At 45.7% G+C, this 19024-nt stretch overlaps 1 protein-coding gene across 1 annotated transcript in view; it reads left to right on the top strand.

Moving 5' to 3' along the window:
• The window catches only part of DLGAP2 (DLG associated protein 2), a 921880-nt gene that overhangs the window by 185913 nt on the left and 716943 nt on the right, over nt 1-19024 (top strand). The window contains exon 3 of the mRNA XM_030812421.1: nt 1130-1184. Within this exon, the coding sequence (XP_030668281.1) occupies nt 1130-1184 (55 nt within the window). The remainder of the gene's footprint in view (nt 1-1129; nt 1185-19024) is intronic.

The following is a 19024-nucleotide window of genomic DNA, read 5'->3' as shown; positions in this document are numbered from 1 at the left end:
ATGTGATTGAACTTTTAATTCCACATTTTGCACAGCATTTGCTAGGTACTAAAACTCGTTATTGTTTTATTTTCTGTCTGTTGATTTGCACAGAGTTGAAAGTTGGTAATACTGTCTTGTTTGCGATGGATTATATTTGGGAGAGAATTGTTCTTTTTTCAACCTAGAAGAATTGGTGGGGTGGGGGGATGGAGGAGAAGGGAGTGGTTATTCCAGATCATGTCTTGTGGTTTCATCCATTGCATTTATGAGAGCCTGCTGTATGCTCAGCCAGACCGAAAGTCGATCGAGGGCAAACGTATGACTGGTGTTTCTTTGCAGCAGCCTCTATTCACCCTCTCTCCTGAGTAAATTGCCCTAGAACAGGTAATAAGCAGAGACTTGTAGATGCTGTCTTCATGGAGGGCTGAGGAATGGCTGCAAGTTCGTCATGTGGAGTATTTAGGATGAAAGTTCAGCTTTTCCTCTAATTGAACTTAGAAAGATAATCACACCTTTCCCACAGACATCTCTTCAGCTGCATGTTAGCCGAGTCTGTGCTTTGCAGTTTGTTTTATGCTGCTGAATCTTGGGAAAGCCATTCTCTGTTATTTTCACCTCTCCTTCACTTACCAAATAAGATATTTTCTTCACATTTTACTACTGAAGTATGAATGTAAATATAGCCCTTACTTCCACATTTTTCTTTGTGATTCACCCTTGATGGAAGCTCAGACTCTAGAAGACCCAACACAATGTTCCAACAGCCCTCCATTTCCAGGCTCTAATTGCGCCTAATATTTTAAAAGCCATCACAAAAATTGGTGGGTCCATTTACCTTATTGTGGGAGCCCCTGGAGTACAGCTTTCAAGACCCTGATGGCCCATTAGGGGCATCCATTAAACCCGGCTGCATTCCCATTCCAGAAACGGCATAGATGATAATCACACTACCTGATTAACCTTTTCATTGAAAAATCTGTGTCATCAAGATTTTTCTGTACCGTTTAATTTGTTAGGCCTTTCTGGGCGCTCTGACTTTGTGCAATGTCGAACGACCGTATTAGAAGAAACACTCGCAACAGTTAATGAGATGCCTTCCTCCACCCGAATGATAACACATGTATTTTATTTATTTGTTTTAAAACAGGTTTTGCCTGGCATTCTGCAGAAGCATTGCTGTATCTTACCAGACAGGAATACAGGTAAATACATTTCATTCTTCTGACTGGTTGAGATTGTATGTTTCATATCAGTGGCAAAATTGAGAAATGTGATTACCTAATTTAGATATTTTGTGCATTTTTATTTTGTGGGATTTCAGTGCAAGATTGCATATTAACTAACTGTAAGACGTGAAAATAGGATATTTAGTTCTGTGGTGAGTTATGAGCTGAGCCCAGAGATCTGTTTTTATTTGACAGAGGAAATAGATTAATAGATGATTGTTGTCTTGGGTTTTTAAGGGAAACTGGTTGTCTTATAAACTAGAATTTGTTGGTTTCAAAGTTGTTTCTTTTGCTAATTATACTTATTTATTAAAGAAAATCACCATTCTTATTGGCTAGAGTGAAGTGTGTTTGGAGTCTGTTTGCAGTCAAGGCCTTTCTTTGTGATCAGGGTAGGAACTGGCTAGATGTTATGTTCTCAAAACCCTCAAGGTCTCAGTGAATAAAACACAGGCATGAATGTTTTGAAGTGGGAGATGCATCTCTGTAATTTCTCATGGCAGGACAGGCGTGTGTGGCCGGTGGTTGTGAGGAAGTGTTTTGCTTGACTTTTAAGGAAACATGACAGAGAAAAAGAAGGTCTAAAAAAAAACTTTGTTATCATACATTTAAGGGGCAAAAAGAATCAATCGGGGCTTGTTATCCTGTGGATATGGATCTGCATTTTTGTTATCCTTCTGCAAGGTTTCTGATTGATTTTTATCAAAGAAATTGCAAGTCCTGAGGAAAGTGTAGAGAAGGTGCCTCTTTCATGTGAGGGGCTCGGCGAGCAGATTGATTTCTAAAAGCAATCGTGTGCTGTCAAGTATGTATTTGTGTCCCAGGATACTTTAGTTGGGTATGAAACAGAGGTTTGCTGACTTTTTCTTACTTGTTTTCTAGCTATAACAAGGTAATTACAAAGACTCTTCTATAGTAGTTAGAAGAATTTAATTTGTTGGGATTTACTGTTGACTCACCACTAAGAATGATGGTATCTCAGTAGCCAACATTGTCTGTATTCTACATTCCAGAGTAAAATGCCAGGTGTGTTGAGAAAAATACAATCTTTATTAATTATGAGCACGGATGGATGACATTACTGATAGAACTCTTCTTCAGAAGACAGAACTGTCCCTATTTTGTTTTCTTTTACCCAGTCAAGTGTGTCTCAGCTACGAGTTTGAGCGTATCTGCTTACAGGGAAGCTTGTTGAGTGTGTCAGATATTTTTGAGCCTCTTTTTATTTTCTGGAAGTCTTGATTATGAGTAAAAATATATGAAAAAGTCACGTGTGCAAAAACAAAGATTTTTGTAACTGTGTCCATCAAAGTCAGCATCACACAATTTTTTAAAAGAAATTTATTTTCCTGATTCAGGTGAATCATTACTCTGATTCTAAGAAACATCAGGAATAACGATAAAATAAGTTAAAAGTTAACTGCTGTACTGTGGGCATCTCAGTGGGTCTTAAGTATGGAGATGAATTTTCCTTGTCTTTTTTTTTTGACAATTTGTTCTGTAAGTGGTTTTAAGTTAATTTGGAAAACATCGCCAACTGGAGATGTTTTATTTACTTTTCATGAGACTCCAAGTAATCAATCTGTAGAACCAAGAGAGCTGCCTTCCACTGGGGCCTCAATGCAGAGGACATTAGCTGGGCAATTTCCTCAAAATTACTTTTATATTATAGAATGTTTCACTGTCATTTCAGCTGTGGAAGACCATAGGCTTTAATATTCGGTGTGGACAAGGGAAGGAGTGGCTCCAGAGAAGAGAGAGGAGTTGGTTGAGATTATAACTCTTAAAAGTGTAAGTCCATTCAGAATGGAAAGATGGGGAGAATTCTAGCTTTTAGCAAAGAATTTGGTCCAGTATGTCCAAAGCTGCTTCATGATTTAGGAGATCTTGTTTGGAAATGTCTTCAGACCTCAACACGGTGGAGGTTCTTGGTGATTGCTTTTGCATTTCAGTGGCATATAAAGGTCCTTGTAAGGGCGACTGTAATTTTCTTCTACCTTAATGGCTTTGTGGAGGAGTTTTCACAATTTCTCATTAAGGAGATTAACTTCGGAATGGGCACCAAGTTTCCGTTCTGGAAGACGAAACGAGTTCTGCAGATGGAGGGTGGGGACGGCTGCCCGGCCGTGAGAATGCAGTGAATGCCCCAAACTGGGCGCTGAGGCAGCATCACCATGGTGGATTCTGCATTACGGGTGCTTGACCACAATTAGAAAGAAGATTAACCTTGGGATGAATCATCACTTTTTTTGCGTTTGGTTTTTACTTATTTTAGAAATGCTTTATACTCCATTAACTTTATACATGTCATGTTTCTGAATTAAACATGGCTGCTTGTGAAAGATAAATATACTATCATTTTCTCTTGTGATTTTGATTATTTGTGATGGTTTTAGGCAATGCCGTGAAGCGTCAGAGGGAATTCCACTGGTTACTTTCCCATACGGTCTTGTTTAGCTGCTTGTTCTCAGGAAAGTGTATTTGCCGGTGGAGGAGAATGTGACCCAGGAGACCATCCTTTTCATGAAGGCACAAACGTGAATGCATATGTGGCTTTTAAGCCTTTAAATAAAAACCCAAAACACATTTATGCCTGTCTTTACTTCTAAGCATTCTTCCCTTTTCTTGCTTTGGTGACCCCTGATTGGCCTTTCACAGCCCTTTGGTTTGCGACCTACCTGGAGTGTGCATTGAAGCCGAGATACACAGGAAGGTGGAGCGAGTCAGGGAACAGTGGATGTCTCAGGTGTCTGGATTTTTGCAGCTGCCTCTGGCTTGAATCCAGCACGATCTTTTGCTATGATTGGTGTCCTTGCAGGGACTTTCATCCTTAGCACCTTTTTTTTAGTTAGCGGGCTATAAAAAGGATCACCAAGCAGAGCAGGCCTTGGGCACAGTGTCCTGGATGCGCCACCATGTTTGGGCTGAAGGCAGGCCCACTTGCTGCTGGACTCGGGCTGTCGAGTTTCTGATGGAACTCAAGGCATCATGCAGTTAAAATAGTCCCAGACGCCTGGCCATTCCTGCCTGGAGCTGGAATCCTCATGTGAGGAGTGACTTCTTCACAAACATCCTTTCATGACGAGTCGCTGTTTTCTGGGGCAAAGTGAACCTGTCTAAAGTTTTATAGTCAGGTGTTCCTCCTAGCAATAGAGACCTCTTACATTTGCTTTAGTACTTTCAACCCAACTGGAGGGGTGAGAACTTTGGCTCCATGGTGAAGAGATGACATGGCCTAAGTGGTGCGTTTTCCTTCAGGGACTCTGTTTCTTAGGATGCGTGTATAAAGTACATTGGAAGGATGCTGGAGAATGTTGGAAGGATGTGTGTGTAATGTATGTTGGAAGGATGCTGGAGAATCTTGGAAGGATGCATGTATATGTTGGAAGGACGCATGTATAATGTATGTTGGAAGGATAGGTGTATAACATATGTTGGAAGGATGCGTGCATAATGCATGTTGGAAGGATGCTGGAGAATGTTGAAAGGATGCATGTATAATGTATGTTGGAAGGATGCTGGAGAATGTTGAAAGGATGCATGTATAATATATGTTGGAAAGATGTTTGTATAACATGTTGGAAGCATGAGTGTATAACATGTTGGAAGGATGTGTGTATAATATATGTTGGAAGGATGCTGGAGAATGTTGAAAGGATGCTGGAGAATGTTGGAAGGATGCATGTATAATATATGTTGGAAAGATGTTTGTATAACATGTTGGAGGGATGAGTGTATAACATGTTGGAAGGATGTGTGTATAATGTATGTTGGAAGGATGCTGGAGAATGTTGGAAGGATGCATGTATAATGTATGTTGAAAGGATGCATGTATAATGTATGTTGGAAGGATGCTGGAGAATGTTGGAAGGATGTGGGTATAATGTATGTTGGAAGGATGCTGAAGAATGTTGGAAGGATGCATGTATAATGTATGTTGAAAGGATGCATGTATAATGTATGTTGGAAGGATGCTGGAGAATGTTGGAAGGATGTGGGTATAATGTATGTTGGAAGGATGCTGAAGAATGTTGGAAGGATGCTAGAGAATGTTGGAAGGATGTGTGTATAATGTATGTTGGAAGGATGCTGGAGAACACATCAGAAGCCACCTTCCATCAAACCCACATTTCCCTGACAGTGAGATCTAAGCAGGGAAAACGTTGAGAGCTATTCAGTTCCTAGAAGATCTGGCTTCCTTACCTTGATTATTAATGACCTTCACTTCAGAATTGCCATGACATTTGGGAAAATTAAGTTACACAGTTGTAAGTGTAATACATTCTTTTCTTTAGGCTGCACAATTGACCGGGATTCTAACTTTGGGCTTAGCTGCCTTACACAGCCTTTATCCGGAGTTTTTCAGGAGACGGCCCGTTCTACTGCCAAGAATAATTAGAATTTTCAAGAATGAACTGATTTTGCAATATGGCAGCAGTAATTACCCATGCAAACTTTGATAATAACAACTGAATAATGAAACCTCGAGTAGATCAAGCCCGCGGGAGTACTATGTTTGATTTTTGAGTGGCACTATGTTTCTAATTGACAATGAATGCAAAATGACTGTGAAACAGATTATATATAAAAGTTGGGTGGAAAGGTTTCACGTGACTTCCCTGTGTTTGTGGGACTGACGGTTGCTTATTTGCAAATATGTAACGGAAACTCCTGATTCTGAAATCGGGTCCCTGCAGCGATGTGCAGGTCAGTGTTTATCAACTGACTTTGCGATGCTCAGTGAGAGGGAGGGTGGGGAGGCCTCGTTCTAGTGTTTGCCAATTTCTGTGGTCCAGTTTTCAAGCTGCTGCCATGAAGTTCCTGGACATGGATTTGTGAGGAGTTCTTGGCAGCCACCAGTTGTCTCCAGCTCATTGGAGCCGGCTCCTGCACCGTGGTGCCCACCTTCCTCTCTGGGTAGCTGACTCCCCACACCAAGATGCCCGCCTTCCTCTGTGGGTAGCTGACTCCTGCACCATGGTGCCCACCTTCCTCTCTGGGTAGCTGACTCCCCACACCAAGATGCCCGCCTTCCTCTCTGGGTAGCTGACTCCCCACACCAAGATGCCCGCCTTCCTCTCTGGGTAGCTGACTGCCCACACCAAGATGCCCCCTTCCTCTCTGTGGAGCTGACTGCTGCACCATGGTGCCCACCTTCCTCTCTGTGGAGCCGGCTCCCCGCACTGTGGTGCCCACCTTCCTCTCTGTGAACTGACCCCCACCATGGTGCCCCCCCCCTTGGCCCCCCCCCCTGCCCACCTTCCTCTCTGTGGAACTGACTCCCCACACAATGGTGCCGCCCCCCTTGGCCGCCCCCACCTGTCCCCTCCTCTGTGGAACTGACTCCCCACACAATGGTGCCCGCCTTCCTCTCTATGGAGCCGGCTCCCCACACCATGGTGCCCACCTTCCTATCTGTGTAACCTTCCTGTGGTCGTTCCCCTCAGTAGCTGCAGTTGCTGTGTGCTCTCTGCAGGGTGGCGAGTTGTTTAGTTGTGCATTGGCAAAATGAAATCTTGGATTGAAATGCAACCTTTGTAATGGAGTGCTTCATTTTAAAAAATCTACATAGGTTGAGCAAATTTTTTTTGTGATTTATGTTTGGATGTTGAGTATATTTGTATTACAAGGTAGGGTTTTAGAAGCCTACAGGTTGGCAGACCTAATTATACTTTATTCACGTTTCTGCACGTAGAGCTGTTGAAACAGAGTAGCCACTGGAGCAGTTTGCAGGTTTAGTTCAAAACGGCAGAGGGACACCATTGTTGAAATGTTAGGAAAGGTTCTGTTTGGTAATTGTAAATCCTCTAGATTTCTCGTGAGCTAAAGGTTTTAAAGAGCTTTTAATTTCATGATGGACAAATAAAGGAAAATCAGTGGCAAGTTCGCATTCTGTCCTACAGGCCTGTCTGAAAGGACAACAGTTGGCGATAGCTGTTGGCAGTGAGAGTTTGGCGTGAGCATATATGTGGAAATGAGACTTGACTTCATTAGTGTCACACCTCCCTGGTGTAGGATTCCTAAAGCTGTGTAGACAATGACATTGTTACTTTGAATTCTTACACTAATAGTGGATGTTACGTGCCTTTTTATAATGCTTTCCAGTTTATAAGGTGCTTTCACATTCATCTTGACTAGTCCTGTAACTTTGTTGTGAGATAGAAAATGTGTCCCCATTTTGCAGAAGAGAAAACAGATCCACAGGTACTTGTGACTTCACTGTCCCCCAGCTGTGCCTCAGATACAGGTCTGCGCTCAGTCAGTATGTATACCATATGACCCTGAATAAGTCCTGAATTATCCACATGTGACTTTCCGGTCACATAGGATGCAGAACAGCACGGTGTGGACTGGGAACCCTGATGTGGGAGCCGAAAGACGGGGAGGCTGTGGGCACAGCCTCCGGAGTCCTGGGACTCAGATATGCAGGCACCTCAGACGGGTTTGCTGATAAAATAGGTGGGAAATCTCCACATGTGGATTGCTTACCTGTTTTCAGGAGGTCAGGGAGTGGTATTTACCCACACAAGGTTAAATATGACGTCCCATTTCTTTGAAAGACCAAATACTTCAAGTAAATTTCTTTTTACCCAGATACTAAAATTATTTATAAAACCTTTTCTCTTTCCAAAGAGCACTCAGGTTGTGCAGATAGAATTCCATACGATGTGATTCACGCAGTAAGAACAGCAAAAACAAAGTTAGGGCTGATCTGGAGGGAGGAAGCGAAGGCAGATGGCCTTCCCCGTGACCTGCCTCTAATGACGCAGCGCCACCTTCTAGTGAGCTGGGGGCCTCTTTTCCTGCATCCTCTCTCCCTCCCCACCAGCTAAAGAGAAAAAAAGCCACGTTCCTCTTATGCTTGAAAGGACTTCATTTCATAACCTGGAAATGCCTTTATTAGCAAATTGGTCATGCTATTTAATTCCTGCTAGAACAAGGGGGCGTGGATCAATAGTGTTGGGACCACACATCTTTCATTTCATGAGGCTTGCTTCTTGCATGGATGCTCTCTTTGTGCTGAGTGGGAAAGTGTGACCCCCTGGGGAAAATGCAACCCCTGAATGAAGCAGTGTCAGCCCCCATCCGTTCTGGGTGGGGCACTTCTGTGCAGAGCAAGAATTGCACGGTTATAGATGGTGGCCCTATTAACCCCGGAGTAGGTTAATGTACCTATTTACCTAGGTTTGTGGTTTACAGCCAGTTTAATGGGAAGACATAAAGAAGTTTTATAGCTCAAGGCTGCGTGTTCTGTGGATGCTTCTGTGCTGAGAGGGTTCATGACTAAACCTGGTGTGTGATACTCCTGTTTTAATGATATACCAATGTATATTCCTGGGAACTTTCTGTGTGGTGCAGATCTGTGGGGCTGGAAGTAGACCTACAGTTACTTTTTGGGAGGTTTTTGGCTTTGTCTGAGGGTTTATCCTTGGGGGTGTCAGGAGGGTGGATTTCTGTCACATCTCCTGGTTCTCCAACCCCCACTCTCAGCCATCGTGTAACTTTGTGTGTAACTATCGATGCAGGGCACACTGCCACAGGTTCCTGTGAGAGGGTCTATGCCAGGTTCTTAGAGGAGGATGGTTCGGGCAAAGCCTCCCCTTGCGATACTCTGAAATCTCTTCCTAAATTGAGAGAGAGCCCTGTCTTGAAGACGTCTTCTACACCTCACCCTGCATCTGTGTTGATGGTGCTTTGGTGCCGTGGCGTTGGTCTCCCTTGGGAGCAGGGAACGTCTGTGAAACCTATGGCTGGGCCGGGCGCTGTGGCTCACGCCTGTAATCCCAACACTTTGGGAGGCTGAGGTGGGCGGATCATGAGGTCAGGAGATCGAGACCATCCTGGCTAACAGGGTGAAACCCAGTCTCTACTAAAAATACAAAAAATTAGCCGGGCATGGTGGCGGGTGCCTGTAGTCACAGCTACTTGGGAGACTGAGGCAGGAGAATGGCATGAACATGGGAGGCAGAGGTTGCAGTAAGCCGAGATCACGCCACTGCATTCCAGCCTGGGCGACAGAGCGAGACTCCGTCTCAAAATCAATCAATCAATCAATCAATCAATCAATAAAAAAAAGAAAACCATTGCTGGAATGAGACTGTTGTCGGAGTCTTGGTGTCACCTGCCACAGCCCCCACCCGCTCCCCTGAAATTCCTGAATCACACGGCTGGTCATGCCTTAGCCTTAGCTTTTGGAAAATGAAACAAATGTGTGGTCATTTGTTAAGTCTCCACTTCTGTTGATCTCTCTGTCCGTCCGTCAGTTCACCCGTCCATTCATCTGTCCCAGGGTGTGGTTTCCGTGTGTGTTAACTGCAGGTCCTCCTCATTGTAGACGCTCCCCACTCTCTTTTTCTATCCACCCCAGTTTTCACACCCACGTATTTGTGGGTTACCTTAAATTATTTCCAGTGTAAGACAAGCTACCTGTGCCTTCATACATACATGAAATTGATGACAAAACCCAAGGTTGACACCAGTGCTGATGTTGCTCATGAAACCATTGGGTTAAGAAAACGTGGCACATATACACCATGGAATACTAGGCAGCCATCAAAAATGATGAGTTCATGTCCTTTGTAGGGACATGGATGAAGCTGGAAACCATCATTCTCAGCAAAGTATCGCAAGGACAAAAAACCAAACACCGCATGTTCTCACTCATAGGTGAGAATTGAACAATGAGAACACATGGACACAGGAAGGGGAACATCACACACTGGGGCCTGTTGTGGGGTTGGGAGAGGGGGAAGGGAAAGCATTAGGAGACATACCTAATGTAAATGACGAGTTAATGGGTGCAGCACACCAACATGGCACATGGGTACATATGTCATAAACCTGCATGTTGTGCACATGTACCCTAGAACTTAAAGTATAATAAAAAAATTAAAAAAGAAAGAAATTAAAAAAAAAGAAACCCAATCCTGCCTTCTCCAGTGGCAAAGCAGAGGGGCACCTGAGTCACCCACTTGTTATGATTTCAAAGCAAAAGGCTGATTTGTTGGGCAGTGGAAGTGAAAATGTTAATTGAGCAGCGGGATCTTGCATCTTGATTTGGGAATTTGGTCTGGAAGCCTGGAGGTGAGCTCCTAGAGAGCCGCATGGAGACCAAGATGATCCTGGCACTGATGCCCGGGTGGGCACGCCCAGGGCTCAGCCTCCCGTGGGGACAGCCTGGGCCACAGCCTTCCTCAGGACTGGAAAGGTCTCTTCTCTAGGGTTTGCCCCTTCCTGGGAAGAGAGGAAGGTGTGAGAGGCAGGAAGCTTATGGAGCCACTGCTTTTTCATAGCTTGTCCTGTTTCAAAGTAAAACACCAGTGAAGCACATACATTTTCAGGAGTGAAGGCCCGGAGATAGTAAAGCGATTTTTCAGTCACCCATTTTGCCTATTTTCCCCACAAGGTTTGGACATCAGTATTGTTGCCTCCCTCCCTCCCTCCCTTCCTTCCTTTCTTCCTTTCTTTCTAGACAGTCTCACTCTATCACCCAGGCTGGAGTGCAGTGGTGCAACCACAGCTCCCTACAACCTCCACTTCTCAGGCACAAGCGATCTTTCCACCTCAGCCCCTCAAGTAGCTGAGACTACAGGTGTGCGCCACCACACCCAGCTAATTTTTGAACTTTTTATAGAGGCAAAGTCTCCTTATAATCCCCAGGCTGGTCTCGAACTCCTGGGCTCAAGCCATGCTCCTGCCTTGGCCTCCCAAAGTGCTGGAATTACAGGCGCGAGCCACTGCACCCAGACTGATTCTCTTTTGTTATTGTTGTTACTGGACAACGTCTCCAGAGTATTCTTTTGTTGCTGTTGTTGAGACAGAGTCTCACTCTGTTGCCAGCCTGGAGTGCAGTGGCGCAATCTCAGCTTGCTGCAACCTCCACCTCCCAGGTTCAAGAGATTCTGCTGCCTCAGCCCCCTTAGTAGCTGGGATTACAGGGGTGTGCCACCACGCCTGGCTGATTTTTGTATTTTTAGTAGAGACGGGGTTTCCCCATGTTGGCCAAGATGGTCTCAATCTCCTCACGTCGGGATCCACCTGCCTGGGTCTCCCAAAGTGCTGGGATTACGGGCGCGAGCCACCGTGCCCGGCCTCCAGAGTATTCTTTTGAGAGGTAAAGTTGATCAAAATGAATAAATAAAAGTTGAATGACAATGAGACTGCCTCCTGAGTTTCTGAGATATGTAATGATTCATTTGTAGAGTGCAGAGACAAATTATTTGGTAGGTTGCGTGTCTAGGGCCATGGATGATGTGAACAGCTGAAGATATTCAGCCCTGCCATTTGGGAGCTACGGATGTAAAATCTAAGTGAATTTACCCAAGTTTTGTGCCCTTCCCAGCTCTGGAATCTCAACCTCATCTGAATTCCAAAGGTATTCTTTCTGGTCTGTATGGGTCTGTGTGTAGGGGACTGGGGCATGGAAACGTGTGTTCATGCCTGCAGTTACTGGAAATTCAAAACATTTTAGATTTAAGCCTCCTGTTTTAAAATATGCCTCTGTTATTTGGTTTCAGCCAGTCAAGGCCCCTTAAAATGGTGAGTGTTGGTAATTTGTTTTCAAGCCATTCTTGGAATTAAGGTTTACCAGTCTTCTGACAACCTGTGTCGCTTAGATGGGCTTTTATAACAACCCACGTTTAGTTCTCGACTGTTTTCTGATTGTGTAGACTGGGTGCAGTATGATTCCTTGTGAAAGACAGTGAGACAGGCACGGCCATGTCTGTGCCACGCTGTGTGCCATGCTGTATCTGTGCCACGCTGTGTCTGTGCCACGCTGTGTCTGTGCCACGCTGTATCTGTGCCACGCTGTGTCTGTGCCACGCTGTGTCTGTGCCACGCTGTGTCTGTGCCACGCTGTATCTGTGCCACGCTGTGTCTGCGTCTATCCTGAACAGGTTTACTTGGTGTTCACTGCAATCTTCTGTGTTATTGTCTTTGTGAACAAGGCTGTGGTGATACCTTGTGGATAAAGTACCAGCTGCTGTAGATTTGTTTCCGGGAAGACAATTGTGTTAACCCACACTGTTATTCAACTTAAGTTCTTAACTAAGAAAATGTTGTTCCATCCTTTTCTTTTATGGCCTTTTAGAGCTAGAGGCATGTAGACATATATGGGTAAGACAAACTAGCTTGAATTGAAGACAAACTGATATAATTATGAGTTACTGGAGATGTCAAAGCATATTTTTTGAGTTATTGGAAAGATCTAAACATTATTTTTTAAAACATTCAAATCTGAAGTGCTCTAGGGTTTTTGTTGTTGTTGTTGTTTGTTTGTTTGTTTTGAAACAGGGTCTCACTGTGTTGCCCAGGCTGGAGTGCAGTGGTGTGATCAGAGCTCACTGCAGCCTCTAACTCCTGGGCTCAAGTGACCCTCCCGTCTTGGCCTCCCAAAGTGCGTGGATTATAAGCGTCAGCTACTGTGTCCAGTATGAAAGCTTTCCTCTATTTTGAGAGTAAAAAGTACGTGGCATCTAAAAATACATTATTATTTGACCTGAAATGGAACGACTTGACGTTGTAATTGAAACTGGTTTAATGTATTAGCAAGGAGTTGTGCACACAGTATGGTAGGACTGGTAGGAAGGAAAAACAGCCGTGCTGTCCTAGGTGCCCTCACGGTGCTGGGGTAGCTGAGACAGAGCTGCCGACGTCAGGCCGCGACGGGCGGGATGCTTATGCTTTCTGATGCATCAGTCTTTCTTCTTTGCCTGAAGGACTAGGTTTTGGGCAGCGTGGGTGGGGAAGGGAAGCTGGGGGAGTTTGTGAGCCCCCTCTGCTGATGAGCTCCAAGGAAAGGCAAGTCCTGCTGGGCATTGTTCACTTGCTGCCACCATCCACCCAGTTAACATCAGGTTGGCCTTGAGAACAGAGTCCACTGTTCACACTGGCGTCCTTAGAAAAGGAGAGGCTGCGTCAGTACAGGGTGGAGCCCCAGTGTGTCCGGGGTCCGTCCGGCCGAGAAGCAGCCAGTCCCTGGAGGAAACTGTACCAGGGAAGATGGTCAGAAAGAGCAGAGCCTGGGTGGGGTGTGAGCCGCTGGGCCGTGGTCGCCACCACCCGCCTCTCTTTCCTCTGGGGACACAGAAGGCTCCGCCATGTGGCTGTGCTCTCTGTGGTGTCTGGAATATTTTCTTCCATTTCCTCACTACTGAAATCTTTCCCTTTACTGAGAAGTGCCTTTAAAATGGAAATGTCTTTGAAACCTGGGTAGCAGTTTTAATAACTCCCTTCCACCCCATGTGTATAAGTAGCATTGGGGTCCCCAGGAGCACCCCCACTCAGCGATTCGCTGGGAGGACTCCTGGAGCTCACGCCCAGCAGGATGGCCATGATCGGTTACAGAGAAAGCGCGTAGAGCATGATCAGCAGAGGGAGAAGGTGGAGGAGGGAGGTCCAGGGAATCCAGGCGGAAGCTTCCAGAGCTGCTCCCCACAGAGTCCCAGGAGGGGCTTGGCTCCTCTAGCATCAGGCTGTGACTACGCATGTCATCCAACAGGAAGCTTGTGAGAGATGCGGTGCCCAGGGTCGTGCTGGGCTCTGCCCCCAGGGGCACCCCTGCCTGGCACTTACCCGAATTCTGGGCTCCCAGCAGGACAGCATTTGTGTGGTATAAACCACATGTTTGCAGAGTTTAGGCACAGGAAGCCCCTGTTATCAGCGAATAGCCCCCAAATCCACATTCCCAGGCCCAAGGACTGACTGTAGAAGGTTCCCTTTCTAGGGAGCAGAGTTTCAGGCCTGCTTTGTGAATCCTGTGTGCATAGTAACAATAAGCAAACCCAAGCACAATTCAGCAGGCACAGCGGCTCACGCCTGTAATCCCAGCACTTTGGGAGGCAGAGGTGAGTGGATTGCTTGATCTCAGGAGTTTGAGACCAGCCTGGGCAACAGGGTGAGACCCCAACTCTACCAAAAACAATTAGCCAGGTGTGGTGGTGCACGCCTGTAGTCCTAGCTACGCAGGAGGCTGAGGTACAAGGAGTGCTTGAGCCCAGGAGGCAGAGGCCGCAGTGAGCCATGATCGTGCTTGGGCAATCTGCCCAGCCTGGGCAACAGAGCGGGACTGCACTCCACCCTGGGTGACAGAGGGGAACCCTGTCTCAAAAAATATAAAAAAATAAAAAATAAAAATAATCACAAAAATGATTTTCAGATACACTTTGCCAGAAAAACCCGGTGAGGATGAGGGCTGGGCTTCCTGTGTGCTTGCTTCATGCTGAGCACGTGGCAGGGTGAGCTCAGTCCTGGTCCTCACCTCACTCTCCCTCTTTTTGTTACTGCCTGTCATTCATTCCTCGGGTGCTCTGGGAAACCTTCCACCTGCAGCTCCATCTTCCACATCACATTTTTACCTAAGTGTGCATTTGGCTCTTCGTGACTTCACAACTTGGTGCAGATTTAATCCTTGCCTTGTCTTCCTTCTTTAACTCACCATCTCCATCTCGTTCTGTGAGATTTCATCTCAGTCCCTTTTCTTCCTTTTTTGTTTATAGTCCTAGGAATCTTTTTTATAACTTTTTTCCCCAAGACTAGGTGGCTCTTTAGACTTGTTTCTCCTGATTTCTGTGGCACACAGTTTCCCGGGCTCAGGATTTAAATGTTGGTCAGACCCGACCTCCCTGTTGCAATGTTGAGTGTGGATGTGTGTCTGTGGCCATTTCTGTGTCCATGTGTCCACAGACCCGACCTCCCTGTTGCAGTGTTGAGTGTGGATGTGTGTCTGTGAGCATTTCTGTGCCCACGTGTCCACAGACCCGACCTCGCTGTTGCAGTGTTGAGTGTGGATGTGTGTCTATGGCCATTTCTATGTCCACGTGTCCACAGACCCGTCCTCCCTGTTGCAGTGTTGAGTGTGAATGCACGTCTATGAGCATTTCTGTGGCCACGTGGCCATGTGCTTTCACATGACCCATGCATCCCGGAACGGGAGGAGACCTCCCTTTCAATGACATCTCCCATAGGCAATCTGTGGGATTGTCCTGATCCAGTGTCCCTTCTGCCTGGAGCACCCTGGAAACTCCTCCACTGGCAGTGCAGCTATTACAGATGCTGTTCGGTACCTGCTGTGGCTACTGTCGCCCAGCCATCCTCCACCCAGGGGGCTCCGCTGCTCAGAGCAGGCTTCCCACTGCCAGTCCTGTCAGGCCGCCTCACTTTGAGCCAGTGGCCGCGACCTGGCTCTTCTGGCCAAGGGAGCCGGGCCAGCGTCCTCACCCACCGCTGGTCTCTGCTCGCCTCCAAAAACGTGCATCTTCCAGTGGACAGTGAGAGGTTCAGGCAGAAGAACTGGACAGCTGCTTCTGGGGTGATGTCAGCCTCATCTTATGGGTGGGAGCCAGCTGCAGGCTGCGTTTCTGAAACGGCAAACATCTGCATGGGACGCAGGTTTGTGGCATGCTGGCCTGGGTGTGGCACAGCTGGGCAGGTGCCATGTGCACGGTTGGCACCACGTTCATGGGAGAAATGGCTCCTTGTTCCTTGCAGCAAATGATGATCTGTCCTTGTTTTCAGAGGCACCAAGTTTTTGGTATTTTCATGGAAGTTGGTGGAGGCTGTGTCAGGGCTGTGAGCCAGATAATACTTTAAACTGGAAGCGGAAGCCTTCTCTCTTCTCTAACCCATTAACCGTATCTCTTTGGGATGAGTCCTGCTCGCTTTATTCTGAGAGAGAGAGGTGCAAATTGCGGTAAAGGGACAGCGGACCCTTCCGGAGGGAAAAGCAATCCCTGAGGTTATTCCAGTCATGCTGAATTTCTTACTTTGACGTGGAAGACAGTTTTAATATTCGCCCCCAAAATTTAAAAGTAATTCCAGGAAGGCATTTTATTGAAAAGAAGACTCTGCACTAAAGGGGAAAGGTTTTTAAAACTATGACTTACTTCATCTTTGATGAAAACTGTTGTTTGTTGGGTTTAAAATAAATTAAAACTATTTCTAAGCACCACCTTATTCTGGGATGGTTTTGTGGGGGTGTGCATTGTGTTCTGAGAAGCTTTGATTGTTTGCAAGCATGAACCATATCTAATAGAAATAGTTTTAGTATGTATTTTAATACCCTCCCTCTAAACAGAAGCATCAGATAAAGACAGTGATTGATTTTTCCAGCAAAGCTTTGCTTATTTAGGAGTGGCAGTTTCATTGCTAAACGGGTATTCAGGTGGCACATAAATCAAATTGGGGAGACTTGATTTATGGCCACTGTTCTCTCAGGTATGAGTTGGGGTTAATGTGCAGGCATCTTAAGCATCGATGCACAAATAATGAAAGAAAAGAAAATGTTTCTTGAGGGAAAATGAGGCCAGGAGTTTTGGAATATAGAGGGAGGTGCCCAGGGCTGGGAATCACAAGCTCTGGGCTCTGATGGATGCTTGTTACCATGGAGCGCATTACTCTGTATCACAGTCGGGTGTGTGTTGATTTTGCTACCATGTTAAAAGCTATGGCAAACCCCGGTGGGTGTTCCCTGACTGTGCAGCAAGTTACTGTGGAACAAGTTAGTAGGTAGCAAACCACAGGTTTTGCGGGCTGTGTCGTAATGTCTGTAAATGAGACGGCTGGTCTGTGTCAGTCTTGGTGGATAGGCTTTCTCTCCTGTGTCACATCCCGTGACAGTGTCTTTCCCTAGGAATGTGTGGAGGAAGACTCTGAGGGGCCACTGCCATGATGGATTGTGACACCCACCAGGGCATGGGTGTGAGTGCTGATTCCGCCCTGACCCTCCATTTTAATTACCTTCCACCCAGGAGCTGGAGATGCCAATACTCTTAACCCTGCATTCAGAATGAAAAAGCTACCGTTCCTGAAGTTTTTATAACTAGTTAGGATATTCGCTAAGAAGGAAGCAGGGGGTGACGTTTAAATGTATCTTTTTAAGGGTATGGCATAGAATTCCTTGGGAATCAGGATTGCATTTTACCAGTTTAGTGACCCCTCTGAGCTTGGTGTATAAGGGACAGTCAGTGGAAGCATTTAAATTTGAACTGAATTGAACCTGTGTTTGTATCGGGTGTCAGGGGTCTGTTCCCGGAGAAATAACGTCGGAGAAAAGCGTAACTAATTAAGGGAAAATGTCTCAGACACTGGCTTTTAAAATAATTAAACAATCAAAGACGGCCGAAGGTCTAAAATTTATTAGATGCACACTCAAGTAATTTAGCGGCCGTGTGGCAGGCAGAAATGGCCTGTGAGTGATTTCACGGTCAGCTCAAACAGAAATTACCTTCTGAAGAGAGGGTTCCAGCTTAATGTTCTTAAGTTAAATCAATGATGCAGTTAACATTGCTTTGAATTCCATAGTTACTGATGGATGTCACATGACAGCATCCATTGCGTATTGATGGCTGCAGATAGGAGACTATAAACATGAGAAGTGCACATTTGGAGGGAGCTTCATGGAAAGATCTCTGGTTTTCAGCTTGTAGTCCTTTTTAGGGTTTCCACGTGGGACCAACACCAGCCACGTCCCTCACAGCCACTGCTGATTATGTCTTGAAGGAGGTGACATTAATTCAGTCAATCCCAGAGATACTGGCCCTTGCTAGGTGGTGTGGGTAGAGGACAGTGAAGCCATCTCTGTCCTCGGGCTCATGTTTTTGGACGCGAGAGGGCAGTACTGACAGCAGGTCAGCAGGTGTTGGGACTAGATCCTCTCGGAGCCCTGGGCTTGGGCGTTGGGTGGGGTGGATGGGGAGGGACAATGTTGTGGGGTCATGTTGTGTGGTGACTGTTAGGGCAGGACTGTAAGCCTGGTGAAGTTTAGTGCTGGACTTGCCCAGGTGCAGGACGTGAATTTACAGAGGCACATTTCAGAAACATCGGGAAGCTGGCACTGCATGCTTCTCCGCATTATTCTTTTTTTTTTTTTTTTTTTTGAGACGGAGTTTTGCTCTTGTTGCCCAGGCTGAAGTGCAATGGTGCGATCTCTGGTCACTGCAATCTCCGCCTCCCAGATTCAAGTGATTTTCCTGCCTCGGCCTCCTGAGTAGCACAGGCATGCACCACCATGCCTGGTTATTATTATTATTATTATTATTTTGTATTTTTAGCAGATACATGGGGTTTCTCCATGTTGGTTAGGCTGTTCTTAAACTCCCGATCTCAGGTGATCCACCTGCCTCGGCCTCCCAAAGTGCTGGGATTGCAGGCATGAGCCACCGTGCCTGGCCAATCCGCGTTATTCTTACTAAATCCAGATGTTGTAAAGGCCTGCTTGCTATTAATGTATTGATAATTATACTGATAATGGTGGAAGTATAGGCACGTGTGGGTGATTGCTTGCTATCGGTGTATTGATCACTATGTTGATAATGGTGAAGATATATTGATAATTATGTTGATAATGGTGAAAGTAGGCATGTGTGGGTGATTGCTTGCTATTGATGTATTGATAATTATGCTGATAATGGTGAAAGTGTATTGATAATTATGTTGATAATGGTGAAAATTTATTGATAATTTTGTTGATAATGGTGAAAGTGTAGGCGTGCATGGGTGATGGCCACTTGGAGAGTTTTGGGCATGTTTGTTTTTAGAGAAGAGATCTTATTTTGTCACTCAAGCTGGTGTGCAGTGGCCCTCTGGGCTCAAACTCTCCTCCCATCTCAATCTCCAAAGTAGCTGGGACTACAGGTGCACACCACCTTGCCCAGCTAATTTTTATTTTTTAATTATGATTATTTTTTTTGTAGAGGTGGAGTCTCCTTATGTTGCCGAGGCTGGTCTTGAATTCTAGGGCTTAAGTGATTCTCCCATCTCAGCCTGTTTCATACACATATATGAAATGTGAATGGTTGTCTCTGGGCTGAAGTTAC

Source organism: Nomascus leucogenys, chromosome 4, assembly GCF_006542625.1.
Source record: "Nomascus leucogenys isolate Asia chromosome 4, Asia_NLE_v1, whole genome shotgun sequence".
Classification (NCBI taxonomy): domain Eukaryota; kingdom Metazoa; phylum Chordata; class Mammalia; order Primates; family Hylobatidae; genus Nomascus; species Nomascus leucogenys.
The sequence above is the reverse complement of the archived record's forward strand: the minus strand, read 5'-3'. Positions and strand labels throughout refer to the sequence as shown.